At 35.7% G+C, this 26,126-nt stretch overlaps 2 protein-coding genes across 2 annotated transcripts; one reads left to right on the top strand and one right to left on the bottom strand.

Annotated features, from left to right (window-relative positions):
• Window positions 1–6,465: 6,465 nt before the first annotated feature.
• LOC141661644 (uncharacterized) lies at window positions 6,466–15,405 on the bottom strand. Its single transcript, XM_074468653.1, has 6 exons — window positions 15,288–15,405; window positions 9,820–9,946; window positions 7,987–8,322; window positions 7,823–7,898; window positions 6,815–7,166; window positions 6,466–6,701 (listed from the first exon to the last, which is right to left on the bottom strand). The coding sequence occupies exons 5-6, from the start codon at window positions 7,142–7,144 to the stop codon at window positions 6,654–6,656; spliced, it is 378 nt and encodes a 125-aa protein (XP_074324754.1). The 5' UTR covers window positions 7,145–7,166; window positions 7,823–7,898; window positions 7,987–8,322; window positions 9,820–9,946; window positions 15,288–15,405; the 3' UTR covers window positions 6,466–6,653.
• On the top strand, window positions 11,277–12,968 carry LOC141660798 (uncharacterized). Its single transcript, XM_074467782.1, has 4 exons — window positions 11,277–12,398; window positions 12,440–12,650; window positions 12,745–12,844; window positions 12,936–12,968. Exons 1-4 carry the CDS (start codon window positions 11,408–11,410, stop codon window positions 12,966–12,968), a joined length of 1,335 nt encoding a protein of 444 aa, XP_074323883.1. The 5' UTR covers window positions 11,277–11,407.
• Window positions 15,406–26,126: the final 10,721 nt, after the last annotated feature.

Here is a 26,126-nt window from a genome sequence, read left to right as displayed (position 1 = left end):
ATGAACCTATGCTAGCATGGCAAGTTCTAAATCCTTAAATTCACTTTCGCTTCATTAAGAATTAACACAGTATCTTATAAGTTCGCGACGCTCATAAGACGAATACGCACAACCAATACTACGATATCATACAATCACCACATACTAAGGCATCAAACAATTTAACTAAAGAAATCCATAAATAAATCCGCTAGAACCCCACGATAACGATTAGCCCATAATCGGACTCATCATCAATGTGGGTTCTAATGAAAACATGATATAGCAAACGTAGTCTTTATACGAATAAATAAAACCAAGTACAAACAAGAGTATAGATTCAACAAAATAAGAAACAAGCATCCAAGTTATAACTCAAAACAAAGATTCACAAGAATAAACTAGATCGTCTTCGCCTTTGTTGAACTGTGCTAAAGGTCTCTTGTCGTCTTCTCCTTGCGCTCTGGTCCGTCTCTGACTTGATATCCTATTAAAAATGACCTAAAGTTATTTATATAGCAGCCCTCAACAATCTGGAAGCCTTCCCTTTTAGAATTGTAGTAGAAACGGGATTTTGAAATTCGGCTTTGGCGCGGTCGCGCTGCATTTCTGGAAACCCGGCGTGGCCGCGCGCTATCACAGCACGGGTGCGCCGTCCTTCTGGGAAAAACTCAGATTTCTTCTTAAATCTTGCTGCTTCGAGCCGACTTTCCACGAACTTTTATTCCAACACCACCTAGACACCAAATTAGCACTAAAACAATGCTAATTCGCCTGATTACCTGAATAGTGCCTGAAATGCAAAAACACTAGAAAACACATTAAAACTCTTAACAACTTGAGTAAAAATACACCAATTCAAAGCTTATTTGAGCATAATAAAGTGTCATAAATGCCACTCAACAATACGAGCGCGAGTATCTCTAAGTACCCTCCTCTTGCGCTTGATTGGTTATTTCTGCGCCTGAGAACCTTCAGGTGGGGGTTTTCCTCCACTAGAAACAATCCCCTTGGCTGGAGGGTCGATGGTGCCCTATCATTCTCTGCTGGAGCAATATGCTCTAATTTTTTAACTGTTTGGATTTCTGCTGTATTTCCACACTTTTCTTGATTTGTTTCTTCGATAATCTTGTTGGAGTATCAAATCCAAGAGCTCCTTCTAGCGCCAAATAATGACCCTGTATATGAGTCATATTTTAGGAGGAACTTCTCTTTATTGATACTTTAAATTTCCAACCCTTTACAAGTAAGGCATAGCCTTTTATTTATAGGGAGTCCTTAATTGACTTACTTTACGAAATGGGCCTATATTATATCTCTTTGGGTCTTATTATACATTACATAACTCTCTCCCTTTTTCCCATGTGGCCCAACAAACATGGTTTTGTTTTTGAATCTAATCACGAGTAGTCGAAAACAAATTCGGCTTTGGTTTTTTCAATTTTTCATCGTTTCGTTTTAAAATGCCTAAAAAACATAAAATTATATGTATCTCTGTTTTATTTAAGGTACTGACAGTTATTCCGATAACATCCAATTAGATATCATATTTTGACACCTCCTTTACACATTATAAAAATATTTCGTAGATATTTCAATTTGTGATGAAAATCTCCGTAGTTAAAATCGTTGTAGGAAAATACTTAGCTTCGTATTAGCGAATACGGATTTTCTTTGCGCGGAATGTCATAAGAGATCATTTTTTGGGATTAAAGCAAAAGATGAAGGTATTAAAGTAAGTACCATGATAATGATAATGCTAAAATAGGTAAAACCATTATTTTAATTTAAGGAAATGAAGGCATTAGAGCTTGTGCAATTGTAATGCTAAAATAGGTATATAACTTGTTACCAAAATTTGAACATGGCTCTGAGTGCTTGTTTGGAGGCCATACATTTCACCATAAATGGGTTAAAAGTCCATTCTCAGTTTGCAAACATTGTTTGGCAATGGCCAAATATTAACATATTTGCTCAAATTTAAAATGCTGGTTTAATGTACTTTCCCGTTTTTCATTTCACGTTCCATCCCTTCCATTTCTTGATGAGAGTATGAGCCCAATATTAATTATATATATATATAGTGTAAATTTCTATAAAAAAAAAAATTATCAAGAGAACAAGAGAACTCAATCCTAGCCGTAGATTAATTATAATTAAATTAAAAATAAAATGTAATATTCAATTGCAATTATGAGATTTGATTGAACATTCAGGGCAATCAAAATCTTGCATAAACATGGAAATGAGTATATATATTAACATTGTGCAGATTCTTTTAAGAATAAAACACCCAGATTTGATAATGTTTTTCTGGTGCTATTTATCATTCATAGATTAACAAAAAATCAAAATACATAGCTACTATCCCCGACCTTAAATGCGGACGGATCGAAAAAACCAACTTGAGTGGAGTTTATCAGTTATCATATATTTTTGGAGTCGTAATAATAATGACCTAAAAAAATAATTGTTACAGAGGTCATGTATACACTTTAATACGTATAATTATATAGAACATTAATTAGAACTGGCTGCTTTTGTAGGATTCAAACAAACTCCTTGTACCAGGAAGAGCAGAACTTGAAACAAGAGACACCATGTTCAGTCCTAAGGTACAAAAAAAAGATGGATGTAATATCCGTTAAAGATACCATGTGGGGGTATGTGCTATTATTTTTCACGGAAGTGTATCTTGGAGACTTGTGTTTGGTTTTGCTGAAATAGTGTAAATTAACCATTGTCTTCTTCATTCTTTGTTAAGGAGGGAGGTGTGATTCGGTTTGATGAAAAATATGTGGAAGAAATATTTGGTTTATGATTCAGTGCCTTATTTATTTTTATAAATCAAAATTTCTTGAAAAAAATCTTTCTATAAAAGTTTGATGAGTGACCGCAGTCAAAGCATACAACAACAATCTCATGTCATAAATAGTGATTTTAAACTTATTTTAATTGTATTGGTACAGAGATAGTTCTTGAAGCATAAGACCTAGGAGAACTTACAAAAAAATTAGAGTAATTTTATGGTTATGTATCCAATTAAATTATAATTTGGAAAAGAATTTGACTTATCTGAACGTTGTTTTAGTTTCATTTAGAATATCTCCAATGGTATTTGTTATAATCAGTGTTCTAAAAATCGGTACTCGTTTCGACTCGGCGAAAACATGAAGTAACGAGTACACGGAGTACTCGGGGAGTACTCAGAAAGAGTACTCGGTTAAAAACTCAGATAATAAAATATTATTTTTTAATTTTAATATATATTTAAGTTAAAGTATTATATTAATAAATGATATGCAAGATAATTAATTATGTCTTCGAGTATCTCGAAATAGTACTCGATATAAAATTTTAAATTTTAAATGACCGGTAACTTTTATTTAGTATGAATTTAATTTATGATATTTTATAAATGATGTGCAATATAATTAATTATTATTTTATTATTTTGGCTAGATTTTTACAATTATTTTAACATTAAAAATACTTAAAAGTTGTATTTATTTGTTACACACTAGTACCTACTTACGATTTTTTTGGGAACATTATTCTTTTTTTTTAAAAAAAATTCTTCTAAAACCGAGTTTTGCCCGAGTTTGACCCGAGTCAAAATAAAAAACCGAGTTACGGCCAAGTATACCAAAACCGGATCGGAAATAGCCCCGAGTCCGAGTACTCCCCGAGTACTTGTCCGAGTACTCCCCGAGTACTCCCGAGTTTTAGAATACTGGTTATAATTTGTTGGTTAAACAATTTGTTGAACCCGTAAGACATTGTACTTCGAGAATATATTATTTTAACAGGTGCATCAAGGTTGACTATATTTATAAACAAGAGAATGTACTATTAAGATGGATTTTTTTTAGTAATCTCTATATTTTTATTTATAGTATGTATCAATGATTTTAAGCTAAGGATTCTATATGATTGGAGAGTATCCAAAACATCTCAATGAACTCTATAATAATTGCTCTAAGAGAAATGAATAACGAGCCTCTCATTTAAAAGCACTTTTTTGCTTTCTTCCCTTCTATAGAACATAATCTGGGCGCTAAAAAATACTGCAACTTACAGGGTGCTAGGTTCAGGGAATCATACATCTAAAGCTAACAATTGACATTTTCAAAAATGAAGTTTTATAATTTAAGCAAATGGCGGGAAATTAGAAGCAGCTGACGATATGATGTACATGTTACATCACAACATGATATAGTTGCCAAGAATTCCAGTGTTTCCTATCGCCTTCGGTAGTGATTGGTGATTGCATAAAATTTAGTGTATAGAAAGAGATCGGTGAGAAAAAATTATAAAAATTATACAGATTGTTCACGGTTTATAATTTCAAAGTGTTTTACTTAAGAAAACTTTTATAATAAAAAACTTTAAGAGGATTTTATATTTAGTAAATCTTATTTTGAAAAATAGTACTTCAATTAATAAAATATACTTAAAAGAATCTTATATTAAAAAAAATCATCTAACTAAATTTAGTATTGAAAACACTAAAAAAATTAAGATAATCTTTATTGAAAAGTATTTTTTCTAAATAACACGGTGCACACACTTAAGACAATCCTTTCATATTGATAATATTAGAATAAGTAAAATATTGAGATACAATATTTAAGAGAATCCTACATTTTAGGAGTATTACTTTAAACTTATGAAGTAAACTTCAAACTGAAATAGCTCCTGACAAAAGTCAAAATCCTGATACAGGAAATCCTGACGGATCAATTCATGATCCTGACAGGTGGTCCATTCCTGATTTAGTTGAAGATGGAGATGAAGCTGTCTTGGAGCACTTAAATATTCAAATTCTGTCTGCTTATATTGATTGCTACAGTACTAAAATTGATAAAGAAGAAAGGAGAAAAGAAGGAAAAATCATAATAGCAGTTAACAGAGTTGATCAGGAATTCGGAAATATGTTATGGAGATCTAAAAGAGAAAGATGGAGATGCACTGATAAGAAGGTACTCCATGAAAGAGCAGAAAGGAGGGCTTATAACTTTCTAAGAATCATGCACAATTACAAGTGGGAGAAAGTTCATGATTTAAAATGCAAAAAGCAAATGAGCTTTACTCTTTGAGGAATAAGGGAGGGAGGATTGCCTGAACCCAATATTATGAAAAGAGATGATGACATGCCTTCTTGGGTGAAACAGGCTCAAGCTCTCTAACTAAATAATCCATATACAAGAGGGGGAATTGGGCATCATAAAGCTCAGCTACTGATTAGAAGATTGGTTAACTTCACCTTAGCTGATATACCTGGTTATAAAATCACTGAAAATCATTTGGACATGCTTGAAGCTGTGAAAATCATTCTTGATAGACATGATGGTTCAAAACCCAAACAAAAGATCTTGCTTATACTACAGGTTGATCAAGTTCAAGTTCTTTCACTTGATGAACTTTTGATAATGTCAACCAAGGAACTGAAATATATGTACTATCTATTAAGGGTTGAAAATGAAGTATCCAAGGAATGGTCAGATTTAATTTATTATGCCATCAAAAGAAAAATTCTTGATAAGGGCATGCAATACACTGGACATTACATTCCCATATACATCAACTTCAGTCATTAGGAAGTGGAAATGAATAAGGGAGCAGCAGTATTTTGAAACTGTGTGGACTCAAAAGCACTTGACTATGAATCCTAATGGAATGAAGCCTTGCTAATTCTCATTGGATGAGTTGATGATTGAAAGAACTCCTATGGGAATCACTACAAGAAACAGGTCCATCAGCGATCGCTTATCAGCGACCGAAAACTGTAGCAAAAAACTATCAGCGACCGCTCTCCGTAGCTGATGTTCGTCGCATAAAAACTAGTAGCTAAACAGCGCGTCTGCGACTACTTTTAGCGACCACTCTATTGGCGACAGACATTAGCGACCGAGTCCGTCGCTAAGCTGAGTCAGTACCGCTATGTCAAATACTGACGTGGCGGCGACTGGATCGACGATGAAAATCTATCGCAGCAGTTGGCGACTATTTTAGCGACCGTTTTCTGTCACTAAAGTCTGCGACCGATATTAGCTACTGTATTTTGTCGCGAAAAACAACGACTGGTTTGCTACGGAAATCAGTAGCTAATGTTTGCGACTAATAATGGCTACCACTAACGGTCGCTAAAACAACAACGATTTTTTGCTACTATATTTTGTCGCTAAAATTTGCTACTCTTTTGGCTACCGCCTACGGTCGCTAATATAGGGGACCCCTTTTTGGTCGCAAATTTAGAATTTTTTGTGATAGTTTTCAGCTACTGAATTTGGTTGCAAATTTCAGCGACAGGCTTTTAGCTACCACTTTACGTCGCTATTTTTAATATTAATTTAGGTAGGTTTTAGCTACTGCATTCGGTCGCTAAAAATAATTTCAAGATTTGAAATATATTCCTATTTCAGTACATTTCTAAATATTTAATACCTATTTTTCCAATACATGCAACAAAACATAGTCCAACATTATAAACATCTGCTCAAATCCAGATATCCAAATTCCCTTAATATAAAAGTTCAAATACTTTTACACCATCCAGAAAATGAAAATGACAAACGTAGATTTAAGTGTCAGCCAAGTAAGAAAGTACATCACGAAAACAGAAATGCAACAAAGTTCAAATATAAAAGAAACATAAATACGACTCAAACACACTAAGAAGATCCACCAAACTCGTCATCATGATCATCACGATGTCCTCCCTGTAATCAAAAAAATAATAAAGGAATTAAATGATATCTACTACGTACTAACAATGCCATTCAAAAACATAAAAAAATAAAAACTGAAATTCAAGCTTCACTAGATAAAATACCTCGGAGCTATCCCCCTGATTTGATGCATTCACCTCCGCCACTGCACGAGCCAGCTCCTCAGGATCAAGAGCTCCCAGATGGCCTCCCAGTATACGAAGAAGCTCCGGATCTCGACATATAGCCCTCACACAGTCAGCCGGAGTATGAACAGCTGGCTGACTCGATGATTGTGAAGACTGTGTACTAAATGAGGAGCCACATATAGATGGGCGTCGTCGTTGTCCTTGACCTTTGACATAGTTATTCTTCACTTTGGATGCCGTATCCCACAAATCCTCACAAATCCTGATCAAAATATGGGCGCTCAGTGCCCTCAGGATAGCTCTCATCAAATAAACGTCGATAATCCTCCTGTCATCATTTTACCAATTAAACAAAAAAACTAAATTAGTCCCAAATTAAACATGAACTATGCTAATATTCCTATACTATAAAATATATACTAAATAATACATTGATATTGTGATGGCTAGTTAAAAATATTGAGATCGAAAAAATTAATTTTTTGATACCTAGAAGAAAAAATGACATTTACTAAGATTTTTATGTAGTTGATAGGATTCTTGTATTTTTATATACGTGGGCACAAGAAATTAAAAAATAACCTACAATACATCCTAAAATCATCGTATCCTAGTTACTGTATAAGTTGGGAGAACAAATTTATATCAACAAATTCATTAAAGGGAAATTTAAAACCGGTATAACCTTTCTTTACACACATTTGAGTTGAACATAATAAATGCCTGAAAAAGATGGTGTTCATTTGCTTATCTAAACTTGTACTAAAATTGTAACTTTAGCAGCTTATAATATTCCCTATGTATTAGTAAAGACATGTGAAAGGTAACATCCCAAATTAAAGTTATATTGAGTTGTACTGATTCGATTTCACGCTACTAATTTTAGTCTAAACCTTACTAGTTATTACATTACTATTGAATAAAATAATGAAAAAAAAATTCAATTTGGAAACACCAAAAACAAAATTAATTAACGCTTATTACCGCTATAGTAACAGCTTCAGGCAGACCATCACGAGTTTTCACATATACATCCACCCAGTTGATGAGATTGAGCCTCCTATACAAGACATATATCAGTACGACGTAATAAACATGTGGTATTCTAGATCTTATGATTGTAACATATTAAAACTATTCATTCATACCTTGTTAGCTATATGTTGCAACTGGGAGATACTGCCTCCTTTGTAGGTACCTTTAGCCTTCTCGCCACCTCCAGCTCAATTACTTGAAGCAGTCTTTCTCTTCTTTAACCATTTTTCATCTCTCCACTGATTACACATCTCCTCCCATATATCAGCAGTGCACCACCAGGGGCTATACTCGTGCATGTGTTCCATTGCATTTTCATGGTCAACTCCGGCATTGTGCAAGGCTTTCTTACGGTCTTTGGAAAGGTTTTCTTTAGTGCGAGCAGCACACTTTTGTCAAAAAAGACTAGATATAAGGGAACCCCGCTCGTCCTCCCACCTGTAACGTTTCTGTAAAAAACAAATTTATCAAAGAATATACTTGCAAGTTATTTTCTATATATAATAAGAATGACAAATGAGTGCAAGTTCATATTTACACTAAAATAAAAGCATTTAGAAAAAAAAACATCGAGAATATACAAAAGTAAAATATTGAGAATCATACGAGAATGACAAAATAATATCTCTAGAAAGATATCTTTCTCTCTCTGCGCATAGCCAAAAGTACCAATTCCCCCTTCCCAAAAACTTCACCTCATTATCCACTTCGTATCGTATTCTTCACCGAGCTCTATGCATTCTATAGTAATCAAATTTATAATTTATAATAAATCTCTAAATTTTGATGTAAATATTGTATTTGGTATAATGCTTTATTCAAAACAAATACAATAATTTATAATATGATACTAAAAATGTTTTAGACTAAAATAATATAATTACGGTCCAATAATAATTATATATAATACATTTTTTTAAAATTTAAACATTTTTCTGTTTCACTTTTATTTATAAGAGATCATGTGCTATCTATTGGCACACTGCAAAAGGGAAGGAATTTGTATCAGTGAATACAAACCATTTAAAAAGAATGCAACATGACAACTTAATATAGATGCAATATTATGCTGTGTTTTAAATCTATTACTAGCTCTTTATATGCAAATCATCATATAAATGTAGCAACTTGTACCAAAATTATACGTCTCATAATTTGTAGTAAGAGGATCGTTAGGCCTGTAATCAAGTGCAACCAGCGCAGAAAACATAGAACATGAATACTAGAACATCAGGAACATTGACAACAACCAAAATTAAACAAATAATTATACGCTCATGTCGATGTAATTATCAACGATAAGTGCACAAATAATTTATCATGCTGATGTTAGTCAGTACTAGCTATGAAAATTCACATTTCTATTTTCTCAGCATAATATCCTTTACTCATTGAACTCAAGTGTTCAACTGTATTGACAATTGACCAGACCAGCCTTGTTGGATACATCCTTTACTCTATTTCTGCTGGAAAACATGATGTAATTTATAATTGTACTTTTAATAAGGTTCAAACCTCGACATCCTGTACAGGGAGCGAGAAAGATACCGCTACACCAAAAGATGTTGCGAGTTTTATGGTGATATATTTTCTGGTTAAGGTTATGATTATAAGGCTATGGTGGAGGCCAAGAATGATAGAACAATATTTTAGCAAGCAAGGAATCAGAGGCCCCCTTTCTGTGTCATTTTCTTAGAATTTGTAATCCAGAATACACTTTGTACAGGTCCTATATTTATCTCCTCTAGTCTTCATTACTATCATTGATTAATGTTACAGAAATGAGAAAACATAAAGAAGGGGGAACATAAATGTAGTTATACTATAAAAATAACACTACTGTATATTAACGAGTACAAGTTTATATTTACAATAGACTCTAGCAGCTGATAAAAGCAAGTTTTTTACAAACAAACAATATAACTGAAATCACCTAATAAACATACCTGAAATTCAGCCCAAACTGCATCCTTATGGGCGACAAGTGTGTTGGCCCATGTTATCGCAGGAGTTGGCCAATTCTGAAGGCACAGCTGAGAGATACACTTCGAGATTCTGTGATCTGCAAAATCACTGTAATATACAAGATTAAATTAAATAATAAATGTGTACTGCAAAGAAATGTAACATGTACAATCAGGCTATTGTTGCTGAAAGTCATAAATGATTGAAGTGCAAGCTATTCCAATTTATAAATGCAGCATAACAACCACTTACAACAGTTAGCACAGATTTACAACCCACATGAGATAATATGTTCTTTATGCTAATTATGTTTTAATACATCTATATTACTATGGTCGATATCTTACGAGAATAACCAGGGCAGTGTGTATTATTTATGATCTTAATGATGAATACGACGGAGCTCTGGTGGCGGAGAAAGCGGACTCGTATATTAGAGATTTGTTTAATCAATTAGAGACGGTCAAAGCTCAGGCTGATGCGGCTTTTATTACGGCGGAATAGACTTGTTCTATGCTTATACAGAAGTATGTTTCACTCTCAGGTGAGTTCACTGCTTTACAATCTCAGCAGTCACAACTTCAGGCTTCTTTCGATATGCCTGTTACGGAGATTGCGCAGCTTCAGGCTGATAAGCGCCAGACTTATTTTAGAGTTTGTTTTGATTTAGTTTTTTAGGTTTGTGTGATTAGTTTGTGTTGTTGAAGCTGACTGTGTTTTGTTTATTGTGAGAGTAGATTGAGAAAGATGGATTGATCGAGAGGTTGAATACGGAGGCGTCGTAGTTTCATAAGTCTAAGAGACAGTTGCTGGAGTTGTTGGAGCAGAAGGATATTGAGATTAGTGAGAAAAATGAAATATCTAGCAATCTTTGACTTAGATTGGGGACACCCCGAAAAAAGTGTGTCCAGATAACGAGTCTGACCTTGAAAGATCTTTATGCAAGAATTCTATGGAATTTCCATGGACATCATATAGTACATAATAACAAGATCATGACGTCAGTAAACAATGATTTCTAGATTTTGCATTTTGTGTGAGCATCAAAATAACATATTTTCAGCTATAGATTGATGTATGATTTTTTATTTGGCATGTTAATGCAAGATATTATTTTTGGTTTGAACTTATTAAATATAACCTCCTGCTCATGTTCCTTCCCTTTCTCCTTCTCCCCTTGCATGAGGTGCTGGCCTTCTTGAGTCAAGCAAATAACAGGCTACTGATGGTTTTAACCCTTTTGGCCACTCAGCGGTTCCGTACTTATGCTGGCCTGTGATTGTTACTCCTTATAATCTGCCTCCTTGGCTATGTATGAAACAACCATACATGTTTCTCTCTCTCATGATTCCAGGTCCTACAAGTCCAGGAAAGTACTTAGATGTGTACTTGAGGCCTCTCATAGATGAGTTGAAGGTACTGTGGAAAGATGGAGTACAAACTTGGGATGTTTCAACACAGACAAATTTTAACCTTAGGGCAGCGCTTATGTGGACTATAAGCGACTTTCCGGCCTATGGTATGTTATCAGGATAGAGCATACATGGGAAGTTGGCTTGTCCATATTGCATGGAGCATACCAAGTCTTTCACTCTACAAAAAGGTCAAAAACCTTGCTGGTTTGATTGTCATCGTCGGTTTTTGCCAGAAAATCACCCTTTCCGAAGAAACAGAGAAAACTTCAGGAAAGGTAAAGTAGAAAATGATAGGCCTGTACCTCGATTGTCAGGAACAGAGATGCGAGCCCATGTGATGAGACTTCCGGTCGTCCCATTTGGTAATAATGATAAGAAAATTAGTGGGTTTGGTGAATCTCATAATTGGGTTCGGACAAGTATCTTTTGGGAATTACCTTATTGGTCTACAAATTTGATTCGTCATAATCTAGATGTAATGCATGTTGAAAAGAATGTGTTTGACAACATTTTTAACACCGTGATGAATGTTACAGGGAAGACAAAAGATAATGATAAGGCACGTTTGGACTTGAAAGATATTTGTAAGCGTCCTGCATTAGAGCTTCAAAAATCCTCTAATGGTAAGACTGTCAAACCGCATGTAAGGTACACATTGACCAAAAAGCAAATTGAAGATGTGTGCACATGGATTAAGTCCCTGAAATTACCGGATGGATATGCCTCAAATATTGCAAGATGTGTGACGGATAAGACCCCGCATGGAAAACTGAAAGGGATGAAGAGTCATGACTGTCATGTATTCTTGGAAAGACTTTTACCTATAGCATTTCGGGATCAGTTGTATAAACCAATATGGGATGCTTTGACGAAACTTAGTCGTTTTTTTAATGATTTATGTACAAAATCATTAAATGAGAAGGACATGTCCATACTTGAAAAAAACATCATAGAGATCACGTGTAAACTGGAAAAAATCTTTCCACCTGGGTTTTTTGACTCTATGAAGCATTTGACAATACATCTTCCTTATGAAGCTCGTGTTGGGGGTCCAGTTCAGTATAGGTGGATGTACCCTTTCGAGAGGTTGATGGGAATGCTCAAACGGGCAGTGAAGAATAGAGCTTGTGTTGAGGGTTCGATATGTGAGGCATATAGTTTTAATGAGATTTCTATCTTTTCTCAGACTATTTTCCGGACGAAGTCTTGACCAAGGCTAATCGCATCCCGAGAAATGATGATGGGGGAAATATTGAACTAAATGGCAGGCTTTTTGTATTTGGTCTATCGGGCCGTGCTTATGGAAAAGGGAGGCGCATTTTCTTGTCTGAGAAAGATTTACATGCCTCACACACTTATATTCTTCTCAATTGTGAAGAGATTGATGAATTTGTGAGGTACATATCATGTAAACCCTTAAATTTATAACTTAATCAGCCTTCTATAATATGTGTTAAATATCAATATATTAATGTTCCAAATATGGTATAGATTGTATGATGACGAGTTAAAAGTGAAGTGTCCTGGCATAACAGATAAAGATATTCAAATCAGCCGTTATAAAGATTTTGCACGTTGGATTAAGGACAAAGTAAGTTCAAATTTACTTAGCACAATACACACACACATACACTACATTTACTATTTACTTCAATCCCTTTAATAAGATGGTATATATGTAGGCCTTGCCAAAAAGAATCAACGATTTCGGCTAATGTACAAGGCCTAGCTATGGGACCAGACATGGACCAAGTATGCCGTAATGGTTATAAAGTAAATGGTTACGAATTTCATACCAAGGCATATGGGCGCGGTAAAAGAACTACGAACACAGGCTTGTATGTCCAAGGAGATTCTTATATTGAACTCGGTCAGGTCTTTTATGGGGAGTTAGAGGAAATCATAGAGTTGTCATACAAGGGTACATATGGGGGTTATATTAACTTGTTCAAGTGTCGATGGTTTGATACAGAGAAAGGGATACGTGTTGATAGACATGGAATTGTTGATATTGATGTTCACAAGTTTGACAACTCCAACGAACCATTTGTTTTACCGACTCAAACAAAACAAGTATACTACACTCCTAGCCCTGGTAAGAAGAGGGACAGGCCCCCTTCAGATTGGAAAGCAATAATTTATACTCCCTCACGTAGGCGTGAAGAAGTAGTTAATGCGGAAATTTACCAGAAAGAGATGCTTCATAGACCAGCTGTAATAGATGTGGACGAAAATGAAGTAATACAATTAGATGGTGGTGATGACCCACAAGAAATAGATCCCGAGTTAATATTAGTTCCAGATGACATTGATACAGAAGATGAAGAGCTATTGATTGACACCGAGTCTGAGTCTGATAGAGAAGATGGTTATGAATCTAAACAAGATGATTCTGACTCGGAAACAGATACTTAAACATTTTAATTCAAACATTTTAATAAATTGTAAAACTTTCTAAAGATAGAACATGCAATAAGATTTTATATGTAATTAGTTAAGTGCTGAATAGAATTTCAACTTCTAGCTTTAATAAGTGAGTTTGTTTTGTTATAAACAGGAAGGTATAGAAGAATTACTGATCATCTTTGTTAATTGATTTATTATCTTTGTCAAGTATTAATTTCATTTTTTATGGTTTTTATTTAAGGATTTAGAACTTACAATGTAGAACAGTACTTTATGTGTATACTCTAAATCAATGTGATAAATACTCAGTTAAATCAAAATCTGAGTTTTTATGCGTTAAATATGGTGTATACAATAATGACTTTAGGGCATTTTCATTTAAATCCATGAATATTAAGTATATACTCAATATTTTGAAGTCCGGAAGAATGGTGTGAGGTATGTATCTGACCTTAATTATCACTTTTTTTGTTTTGGGGTCAGAATTGCTAATATTAACCTTACTTTATGGAAAAGTTGTTTGGCATATTTTGGCATGGCATTATGAACTGGCATAATTTACTGATATTAAAATTTAAATATATTTTTGTAGATGGCTTCTGAAGCAACACCCCGTAAAAAGCTTGGGATGGGTAGAGGGCCCAACCATGTCCCTAAATCCCCTACAAATCCAGACGATCGGCCTCTCATTCGTATTCGTCCACCCCCAGAGAGTAAGTATGTATCTACTCTTTTATCTAGTCTTGTGATTTGTGACTTTATTTTGTATACATATACTATAAGTACCAGAGAGGTGCATAATACTATGACCTGTAATCGTACTATTAATTAGACTCTGTTCGTTTTGAACAATATTTCTAATAATTTATGGTCTTGTAAACAATCACACAGTTATCCGTGAAATGCTTGCACTTCACTTTCACTAGCAGAAAAACAAACCAATAAAAGCCTAATCTAACTACTGATTGATAAACTTAAAGATAAGAAAGTAGTAAGCCAACACATTCACCTAAGCTTCCCAGTAAACAATACAACATGAAAAAACTCACAATCATTCCATTCCATTCCCCTTATAATACTCATTTTGTTCCTCCATTCCAGTCACTTCAAGTGAACTCTACTTGGTGATTAAAAAAAAATTCAAGTGAACTCTACTTAAATACTAAGTAATTTACATTTTTATTACTTTAAACCCAGCCTAAATACCGACCAACGCCTAGGCAAGCACCTCGAGGAATCCGAGCCTTACAATCTGAACAATATAGGTGACTTTAATATATTATGTTTATACATAATTACCAATATGTTAAAACACAAGATTTAGAGAATGATTTCTCAAATATGTATAACCAGTAATTTCTTGCAATAGAACATACAAGAAAGAGATACAATTGGCACACCTAAACAATCACAAGGGCGGGATGAGTTCAAAGACAGCCTTCACACAAACAGAAAGAAGATTTACAGAATGATTATCAAATATGTATAACTACCAGTAATCTGTTGCAATACAATATAGGAGAAATAGATACAATTTATCCACAAACTACATACAGAGGTTAAGGAATAAACATGTACATATCGATTAAAGAATTAACAAATAGATTACAAAATTAACAATAGATTACCTGGAAAGAGGATCGGAAGAAGATGATCGGAAGAAGATGATCGGAAGGGTTTGTACAGCAGCAGAATTGGGTATAGGCGATGTGGGTATAGGCGATGTAATGGGGTTATGGGTTGCGTGTATAATTCTTATTTAATAAATTAAAAACAAAATTTATGTTATTTATTTTATTTTTTTGATTTTCTTTATATATTTTATTGTTTGTAAGTCTCAGATATTGTAATATTCTATGATTCAAATATTATTACAAAAATAATATTATATATTTCAAAATAAAAATATCTAAGAATAAAGAAATTTTTTAATATTATAAAAATAACAATAAATATTATAAACCGCTATAATATAAATAACTATCATAGTTTACTACGCTGCAGTTCACACACATATTGTAAAATAACACTCTTTTTCTTTATTTTTTACTCTAATGAGATGCTTTTTCATTATTCACAGATCTAATGTAACAAATATTATATTATTTATTAATCGATAATCAATATATAATTATTTTTTTCTTTTTAATTATATTGATATAATGATTTTAAAAAATATTGAGACATTGTATTATTATTATTTAGGAAAAAATAATATACTATTGAAAAAATTTAACATTTAATAAATTTTAGGAAAATACAATATAGTCAGTTGATTTTAAGAGAATGGGAGAAATTGTACTAAAATAAAATTTTGGAGAATATATATCAAGATTATAAGTTAATTTAAATAGAAATAAGTTTAAGGGAATGTTATCATGGTAATATTTATTAATTAAAAAAGTTAAAAAAATTAGAAAAATAGAATTTGACGATTTGAAAGGCGGCACCTAAACGCACTATATTTTCCTTTACATAATTGTATTGATTTTTGATAGTTAGTTTTTTTACAACATTCGTTGCAGTTGCTATTTGATTTGCTATAAAAAAGTTTGTCATATTTTCATACAAAATTTGCTATTTTTAAAAGTTGATATTAACTAAATTTAAAAATGATACATTAATATTATTTATAATAAAAAATTATTTTTTTAATATTCATCGTCAGTGACGGCATTCAGTCGCTGATACTTTTCGGTCGCTAAAAAGTGCGCCAAAATCCCATCTACAAAAAAATTCAAATTTGGGGGAATTTCTGCTACAGCAATCAGTCGCTGATACCTATCGGTCGCTGATACTTCTAGTCGCTAAATTTGAGACCAAATGCTGTCGCTGTTTTTGGTGCTGACATGGAACTTTCTGCGACCACTTGCGGTCGTTGATAAAATTTAGTAGCAAAAGAAAAAGCGCCAAATTTGCACGGAGTTTTTTTTTTGGAAGGGGGAATGGTTGCGACTGAATAGCTACGGGCTGCGGTCGCTAAGTACCTATTAGCTACGAAAATGTGCCCGGTCGCGGAATGTGGTCGCTAATGCTTATTATTTGCTAACGAAGTTCCGGTCGCTAAAAAAGTTGGTCGCTGATAGGCCAGTTTCTTGTAGTGAATGCTAAGAGCTGCTATATACCAGTTGTCTGAGGAAGCTGAGTATGAAAGAAACTTGAAGAAGAGGCTACAACAGATACTCCTAAAGAAGATAGATGATAGAGTAAAAGCATTTGTTCAGAGATACTTCAGAGTTTATCAAGAACCATGAAGAATAACTTCTACTTCTGAGTATGTTCTACAAATTCTGCTTTTTATATTTTATCTTTCTATTTTTGGCATCAGACATTACTATAGAATTTATGCTTATTCTGCAAAGCATAAATTGGGGGAGATTGTTGGAAAATTTCTAAGTCAGAAATAAGGATTTGTTGGGATCAGGATTAGCTGAAGTCAATCAGGATCTGCATAAGTCAGTCAGGATCTTTCAAAGCATCGGGATCTAATCAGTTGTCAGTATCTACATGCATCAGGATATGACTGTACTAAAGGATAAATCAGAATCTGTTTAATTGATACATTCCCAACATTGGAGGAGTTTATTATAGTCGGTTCCTGACTTTTAGGAACGTAGATGTTAAGTAGATATGTATAAAAACTAGATATATCATACTGTATTGTATCTTGTAATTGATAAAGATTGATTTTGTAGTTGTGTGATATATAAACACATATTAGGTTACCAATGTTGGTACACATCTCGAGCATTATTCATAACATAACAGTTCTTAAGAATATTATTTCTTGAGAGAGTTTTGTAATAGTTTATAAGAGATTTAATAAACTGTTATTTGATCCATATTGTTCTTACTTTACTTCTTTGACAGTCAATTTTGTTTGATAATTGTATCCAACCCCCTTAAATGATTATCATATTCTGGGTAACATCATGCTTTTATACTTAGAAAATATTTTAAGTAAAAATTATTTGCTTTCATCCCGTGTATCAATCCAAAGTTGGGTTAATGTTGGATTCATAATGCTTTTATACTTAGAAAATATTCTAAGCAAAATTGATTGCTTTCAACCCGGGTATGAATCCAAAGCCGGGTTGATGTTGGTTTTTTTAACAGTACTGGTTTATATAATGGCTACCTAAAATAGAAAAAATATTTTTATTAATATCAAATTTTCTTCATACAAGAGGTTGAATCATAGAGTGGTTGATTGCCATAGGCTACAATTTTTTGGTTGCTTTTTGTTGTTTTCTCTTTGTCACTGGTAGAACTTTCTGAGCCTTATTTCATGCCAGGTGTTAGGGGTCTCGGATTCGTCCATATTCACTAGCTTGTAAGTATATTTCTTTAAGACTTCTTTCACCTTGTATAGCCCCTCTCACTTAGGCATCAGTTTTTCAGCATTGGTAGGATCTGAGGCCTCTTTTTTTCGAAGTACCAGGTCTCTAACTTGAAAGTTTTGACCCTGGACTTCAGGTATTGCTTTATTTTCTCTTTATATTTATCCATCCTTGCTATAGCTTGGTCTCGCACCTCATCAATTAGCTCTATGTTTGTTCTGAGCCCCTCCTCGTTGGCTATTTTATCGAAGTTGATCGCTTGGTGAGAAGGGGATCCTACCTCGATGGGCAGCATTTCCTCCATTCTGTAAGCTAGCTTAAAAGGGGTCTCGCCTGTGCTTGTCCGGGGACTAGTCCTATAGGCCCATAACACATTGGACAACTCTTATGGCCACTTGTTTTTGCTTTCTCTACGTCTCTTCTCGCTGCCTCGGAGAAGGATCCGGTTTGTGACTTCTACTTGTCCATTCTCCTATGGGTATGTTACTGATGATTTATTGTGCTTGAGTCCCCGCTCATGGAGATATGATTCAAATTCTGATCCGAAAAATTATGGTCCATTGTCTGATACCAGGACTCTCGGGATTCCGAAACTTATCAAGATATTGTCCATGAACTTTATACAGTCTTATTGATTGATGGTCCTCATTGACTTTGCCTCTACCCATTTAGTCATGTAGTCGATTGAAACTAAGAGGTATCTTAGGTCTCCTCTAGCCTGGGGGAAGGGTCCCATGATATCTATCCCCCAAACAACGAAGGGGATTGGAAATAGGACCGAGGAGGGAAGGACTGGACTGAGCTGGGATACATTGCTGAAGAGTTGGCATTGCTTGCATTTTTTCACAAATTCAACGACATCTTGGTGGAAGAATAGCTAGTAGTAACCCTGCCTTATGATTTTATGAGCCAGGGCTTTTGTATACATATGGTCTCCGCATATTCCCTCATGAACTTCCATTAAACAATACTCCGCCTCCGTTGGGCCGACACATTTCAGGATAGGGGAGGAGAAGGTTCGGCGATAGAGTAGTCCTTCTTCAAGAAAGAACTTTGTTGCCTTAGCTTTTAATCTTTGAGTCTTCCCTTTATCTTCTGGGAGGTCTCCCTTTTCCAGATAGTTGATGAAAGGAGTCATCCAATTCGGGGTGTTGTTTATCTCCAGTATTTCTTCAGTTTTTATAGTTGGCTTTTGCAATTCCTCAAAGTAGACAGAGCAGTATAGGTCTGATGAGTTATGGACCAGCTTGGATAGGGTATCGGCCTCTGAATTCTCTTCTCGACAGATTTATAGAACTTGGCTCCGTGGTATCAAAACAAGGTAGCTTTGGACCAAAGCTTGGTACTTGGCTAGTATGGGATCCTTCGCAATATATTCACCATTTGTTTGCTTGACTACAATCTGGAAGTCACTATAGATGTTTAGGTCCTGAACCCTGAGGGTCCTGGCAAGCTTGTCCCGTAATCAGGGCTCCACACTCTACTTGGTTGTTTGTTGCTGAAAAGCCGAAAGATATGGCAGTTTGAATCATGAAACCATCGGTGCTCTTTAGGATGAGCCCGACTCCTGACCTTTCATTTTTCGAAGATCCTTCGACCTTCGGAGTCCAGGCTCTCGGGTTAAGATTATGGTTCCTGGCTGGATCAATACTCATGGGTGTGGGCTCAATTCCCAGAAAGTTTCATTCAATGATGAAATCAGCAAGTGCCTGGGCTTTGATAACGGTCCTTGGAATGAAATTTAGGTTGAATTGGCTTAGCTCCACTGCCCAATTTACAAGCCTTCCCGAGACGTCTAGTTTGTGTATTATCTTTCTTAAAGGCTGAACAATCACAACACGGATCTCTCTTCCTTGGAAGTAATGTCTGAGCTTTCTTGATGCAATAACCAAGTCAAAGGCAAAATGTTCCAATATTGGGTATCTGGTCTTAGAATCTTTTAGTACTTGGCTTACATAACATACTGGTTGTTATTTTCCATTTTCTTCCTAAATCAATATTGCTCCTACTGTCAGGGCTCCTGCTGACAGGTAAAGGAATAGGGGTTCCCCGGGTTGGGCTTTGGTTAGGATTGGTGGTTGGGAGAGATATCTCTTGATTTCTTCAAATGCTCTCTGGAATTCTGGGTCCAATTAACTTCCTTCTTGTTGTTGGCTCCTTTCAGCAAATCAAAGAAAGGTAAGGATCTTTCTGCCAACTTTAAAACAAATCTCTTAAGTGCTGCTAGTGACCCTGCTAATTTCTACATATCCTTTTGGATCCGGAGAGCCTTCATCTCTTTGATTGCCTTTATTTTCTCCGAATTGGCTTCAATCCTCCGGTTTTTTTTTATCAAGAAGCCAAGAAATTTTCCTGCTCCCACTCCAAAGGTGCATTTTTCTGGATTCAGCTTGAGTGCGTGCTTTCTTAAATTATCAAAGCATTCTCTGAGATCTTCGATGTGACCTATGATGCTTGTGGACTTTGCAATCATATCATCAACGTAGAATTCTAAGTTTCTTCCAAGTTGGGTCTTAAATATTTTATTCATTGCTCTTTGGTAAGTTGAGCCTGCATTCGTCAATCCAAAAGGTAGCATAATATAAACGTAGACTGCTCTGTGGATGATGAATGCTATCTTTTGGATGTCCTTTAGATTCATCTTGATTTAGTTGTACCCGGATAAGGCGTCCATGAAGCTTAACATTAGGTGCCCGGATGTGGAATCTATCAGTTGATCTATATTTGGCAGGGGGTAGGGATCCTTTGGGCATGCGTCATTCAGGTTGGGTGTAGTCGACACACATTCTCCATTTTTCATTGGCATTATTTACCATGACCACATTATCCAGCCACTCCGGGTATTTTATTTCGCATATGATTCCTGATTTGAGTAGTTTTTCAACCTCTTCACCTATCGCCTTATGCCTCTCTGGGGAAAAATTTCTTCTATTTTGCTTAACAGGCTTTTTGTTTGGATTGACATCCAAGCTATGCATTGCTATAGATTTGTCCAGCCCGGGTATGTCTTTTGGGCTCTAGGAGAATACGTCAGCATATTCTCGGAGCAATGAAACCAACTCTTTTTTAAAAGCGGTCTCTAGCCCGGATCCTATCTTTACTTTCTTGGAAGGATTGATCTCATCAATCAGAATTGTCTTTGTTTCTACTGCAGCATCGACCTTTGATTGTTCCTGGTTTGACACCATTTGTTGGATTCAGGCTTCAACATTCTTTTTAATGTAGACTTGGCACTGGGTTGATTCCTTTGTTTGGTTGATTTCCCTTAAATCACTTTTCCTTGTGTTGGTTTCCGAAGGACTATAATATCTCTCTGCGACTTCATAATCTCCTTTTACTTCTACGACCCCGGTCGGAGCTGGGAAATTGATCTTCAGGTGCGAGATAGAAGTGATTGCTTGCATCCTAGTCAGAGCCGAGCGACCAATTATGCCATTGTAAAATGAAAAAGTGGTGATCACATAGAACTTTATAACATGGGTGACTTGGTTTGGGATTGATCCAAATATGACAGGAAGACCAGGTTGTTCGAGAATCCATAGAGGGGGTCCTCCCGACGTTCATTTGACTGAACGCTTCCCAGTTTCATTCGATCCATAATATGCTTAAAGAGGATGTTGACCGAGGAGCAATTATCTATCAACATCCTCCTCACTTCATTGTCAAAAATATCAAGTGTCACTACCAAGGCCTCATGTGATTCAGGTTGACCCCTTCATAATCTCTGCTGCTGAAAGATATTACCATCTCCGGGAACGACTGAATACAAACGACTGAACACAGAGGACCTCGTCCCCTGAGTCCGGGCTGCGGGGGAGGGAGGGGGTGAGTGGGATCCCCCAGGACTACATTCACCACGTTCTTGCCCTTCCTTGGTCCTTCTCCTTTCTGATTAGTATCTCGGGATATGTATTGGTTGAGGTTTCTTTTCTTTACTTGCTCCTCAATGAAGTACTTGAGGGATAAGAAATTCTCTGTTTTGTGGCCATGCATTTCATGATAATCACACTGTCATTTGTAAGGTCGGCTCTCCGGGGGAGTTTGTATTGGCTTTGACGGTAGTAGAATGACTTATCCTTGATTTCTTTCAGTATTTCCCCTGGTCCGGTTCAGGGGGTCCACTATGACTCCCGCCTAGGCTCCCTAGCTTCCCTAGTTGGTTCTGGGTCGCTTTTAGATTCCATCTTCGGACATAGTCTCTGGAATATGGGAGTATCTGGACTAATTGGGTCTATTGGATTTGCTTGATCTTTTTGTCTTGATGGTAACCCCATTTCGGTCGTTCATCAGAGTTCTTGCTCCTAAATCCCCCATTCTGGGTCATTCTCATAGCTTGGAGCACATCTATTTCCTTGATGAATCTAGCTTCCATGAAGACAGCTAGGCTATGGGGTTCTTGTTGATAAATTCTACAATATACCTTTCGGTATGTTCCGGGTCTAGGTTCCTCCAGAATATGCTCAGAGCCTCTCGCTCATCTAAGTTTGAGATCTTGTTGATTGCTTCCTGGAAACGCCTCATATAGGTCAAGAGATATTCGTTATCATACTGGCGAATAGTTTCGAGATGGCACATGTGTAACTCATGTGTCTTATTTGCTCGGAACTTCCTGAGGAAGGCTCCGGGGAATTCTTTCCAGCTATGGATTCTTCGGGAGGGGATCCTGCTAAACCACCTATGAGCCCCCCTTGAGAGTCGATGCAAAGAATCCGGACTTGGTCAAATCTTTATAATAGTATATCTGGGCAATTTGCTCGAAGTAATTCAGATGTTCCTCTGGATCCCCTAATCCATCAAATAAATCAAAGTCATAGTGCCTAAAGCCTCTTTATCTGAGAATGGCCTCTAAGGAATGACTGAAGGGTGTTAGAGTTTCCCCAACCTCCATTTCAGAGTCCTTCTCCATCTTTCTTTGAAGTTAATAAATCATATCTTTGAGGTCCTTATGTCCCTCTTCATCATCATCAGAAATTACCTCGGGGGTGGGGTTCCTCCGGGTCCTCTTTGTCCTGGACTTGGCTAGTAGCCTCTCCTCTTCTAGCTGCATTTTGTTTTGAATCTTGAGCTCAAGCTTTTCTTCTTCCTCCCTTCTGATCTGTTCTCTCATCTCTTCCAACCTCTTCTTCCTGGTTTCTTCTGTCTTTTCTTACTACTTTGATCTTTTAGGTTCTTCTTCCCTTTAGCTCCGATTAGGTCAAAGACAGATCTCCGGGATTGTTGAGAGTCCCCGGACTCTTCTGGATCATCTTCTTATTCAGCTTCTAACTGAGTCTGGGCTTGCTCTTCTCTGTAGAGCCTGATTGCTTCAGCCAATTCATTGCTGGTCAGGTTGGCCATATGCTCTTCGGCCACCGGAACATTAGTATACTTGTATTGGTTCAGCTCCGTAAGGTTCCTGACATCCCGAGATGTTATTATCTTTTCCATGACCGGGGTATGTGTTAATGGTTGCTCCTAGAGTCTGACCCGGTCGCCCCCAGGGTCATGTGTGTTGGATTTTTAAACGCAGCGGGGCGTGGCAAAACACTTTTACACATACAAAATCCAAATAAAAGCATACAGATCATGAATAAAAATTCGACGGATCGAATCTAACCTTTTAAAATAATTCGGAGACAACGATCAGAGATCCTTAGCAGTTGCTCCTCAAGTGTGAAGCACTCCACCGGTATCCACCAAGAAAACGATGTTAAGGAGGAGGAAGGAGGTGGAGAGAATTGGATTTTCCAAACTTTTTGGGTTTTCGGGTTCGATGTGGGTTGGAATAAAATAGGGTCTATAATAGTGTATTTATAGGCAAAATTTTCAGCTGAAATTTTCCCATAAATAATATTATTATTATCCCATTTATTATTCTCATTAATAATTAAAACACCTTTTAATTATTAATCCTTTTTCTAAACACTTTAGAAATAATTCTCTCTCTTGATTTAAATTCCAAAAATTAAATCCTTAATTAATAATATTAAGAACTTTTCTTAATTAATTTATAATCAATTAAATCTCATTTAATCAATTATTAAATTTTCCAATTAATTATTTATTTCATAAATAAATAATTATTAGCCATTATTAATTAATTCCTCCACCATTAAATCATTCTCTTTTTATGGTGTGACCCTGTAGGTTCAATATTAAGCCGGTAGTAGAAATAAATAATAATAAAACTATTTTATCATTATTTATATAAATTCTCTAATTTATTAAATATGATTAATTAATTAATCACATTTATTTTACATCGTGAGTGATGCTTCTCAACATATCGCGACTATCCGGATAATATGAATTCACTGCTTAGAATACCAAGAACCTTTCAGTGAATAGTTACCGTACAATAAACTCCTTCTACCCTACAATGTTCCGATTAAATACAAGGCATGGATCTCGTGTCAAGCCTATCTAATTCAATCACTTGTTTACCATTTACTATGCGTAGTTCTATGCAAATTAGAAACTCCTTTCTAATTTCATTCACTCTGGCCAGAGATTCCTGAACTAGCATAAGTGGATCAGCCTTGAACATTCGCTTCCTTCACTGGAAGGGGTAGATCCTATATTGATCATACACTATCTTCGTGTACAAATTCCTATACCCAGAAGAGCCCTAATAATTGTCCCTGGAGACTAAGAACTAAACCAAAGCATAGTTCAGTGTACACAAGATGACTATGATGACCTCAAGTCTAAGGATACTTATACAACTATCACTAGGTGAACAACTGCTGACACGTGAGTGAACTCCATCAGTTGTTCAGCTGTGCGAGTCATGTTCAGTGCACTTATTCTATAATAAGCACCTACATACTAGCTATAGTGTCACCACACAAATGTCTATGAGAACAGACATCCTTCATAATGAAGCAAGCATAGTATGTACCGATCTTTGCGGATTATTAATTACCAGTTAGTAATCCTATGACCATGAACTATTTAAGTTTAGAGTTATCATCTTTTTAGGTCTCACTATTATGATCTCAACATAATCCATAAAAAGCTTTACTCTAAACTATGGTATATCTTATTTAAACACTTAAATAGATAAAGCCCGTAATAAAAACAAAACAAGTCTTTTATTAATATCAATGAAATCAAAACAGATTACATAAAAGTTATTCCTAAATCCTTATACATGATTGGACTTAGGACATATTCCTTTCAATCTCCCACTTGTACTAAAGCCAATCACTCTGGTATCTAATACACATCTTGTCTTTATGACGATCAAAGTGACTTTCATAAAGTAGCTTTGTGAGTGGGTCTGCAATGTTGTTATGTGTGTCAACTCTAATTCAATACAATACAAGAAATGTTATTGCGCTCCCACTAACCCTTTTGTAGACGCATGGTTCATCTACGTTTTTGATAAAATCAAACTCTTTGATTGTCTCATCAAAACGAATGTTCCATCTTTCGAGAAGCTTGCTTTAAACCACATATGGTTCGCAGCAGCTTACACACTAGGTTTTCATTTCCCTTGGAAAGAAAACCATCTAGCCATCTGCCAGATTTCATAGTCGTAGTAAGCAGCAATCGCAAGCAAAATCCGAACTGATTTTAACAGGGCTACAGGTAAAAGGTTTCATCAAAGTCAATCCATTGCCTTTGTTTGAATCCTTTTTCCACAAGCCTGGCTTTATAGGTCTCCACCTGGCCATCTGCTATAATCTATCTTTTGTATACCGTATACATAGATTCCATTCCGGATTTCATGGCACTATGCCATTTCTCTGAGTCAGCACTACTCATAGCCTCATTATAGGTTATAGGGTCGTCATCATCAATGATCGACAACTCATTATCATTCTCAATGACAAGGCCATAATACCTCTCAGGTTGGCGAGACACTCTCCCTGATCTATGAATGGGCTGTTCCACAAAAGGTTGTTCAGTCAGAACAGGTGTTTCCACTTGATCCGTAGTAGTTTGTGCTTCTTGAACTTCATCAAGTTCAATTTTGCTCCCACTGTTTCCTTCAAGGATAAACTCCTTTTCCAAGAAGGTAGCATGTCTGGAGACAAACACCCGATGATCGGTGCAAAAGTAATACCCTAAAGTCTCTTTAGGATATCCCACAAAATACATTTTACGGATCGATATTCCAGCTTATCTGGGTCAACTTTCTTG

Source organism: Apium graveolens, chromosome 5 (assembly GCF_009905375.1).
Source record: "Apium graveolens cultivar Ventura chromosome 5, ASM990537v1, whole genome shotgun sequence".
Taxonomy (NCBI): Eukaryota; Viridiplantae; Streptophyta; class Magnoliopsida; order Apiales; family Apiaceae; genus Apium; species Apium graveolens.
The sequence above is the reverse complement of the archived record's forward strand: the minus strand, read 5'-3'. Positions and strand labels throughout refer to the sequence as shown.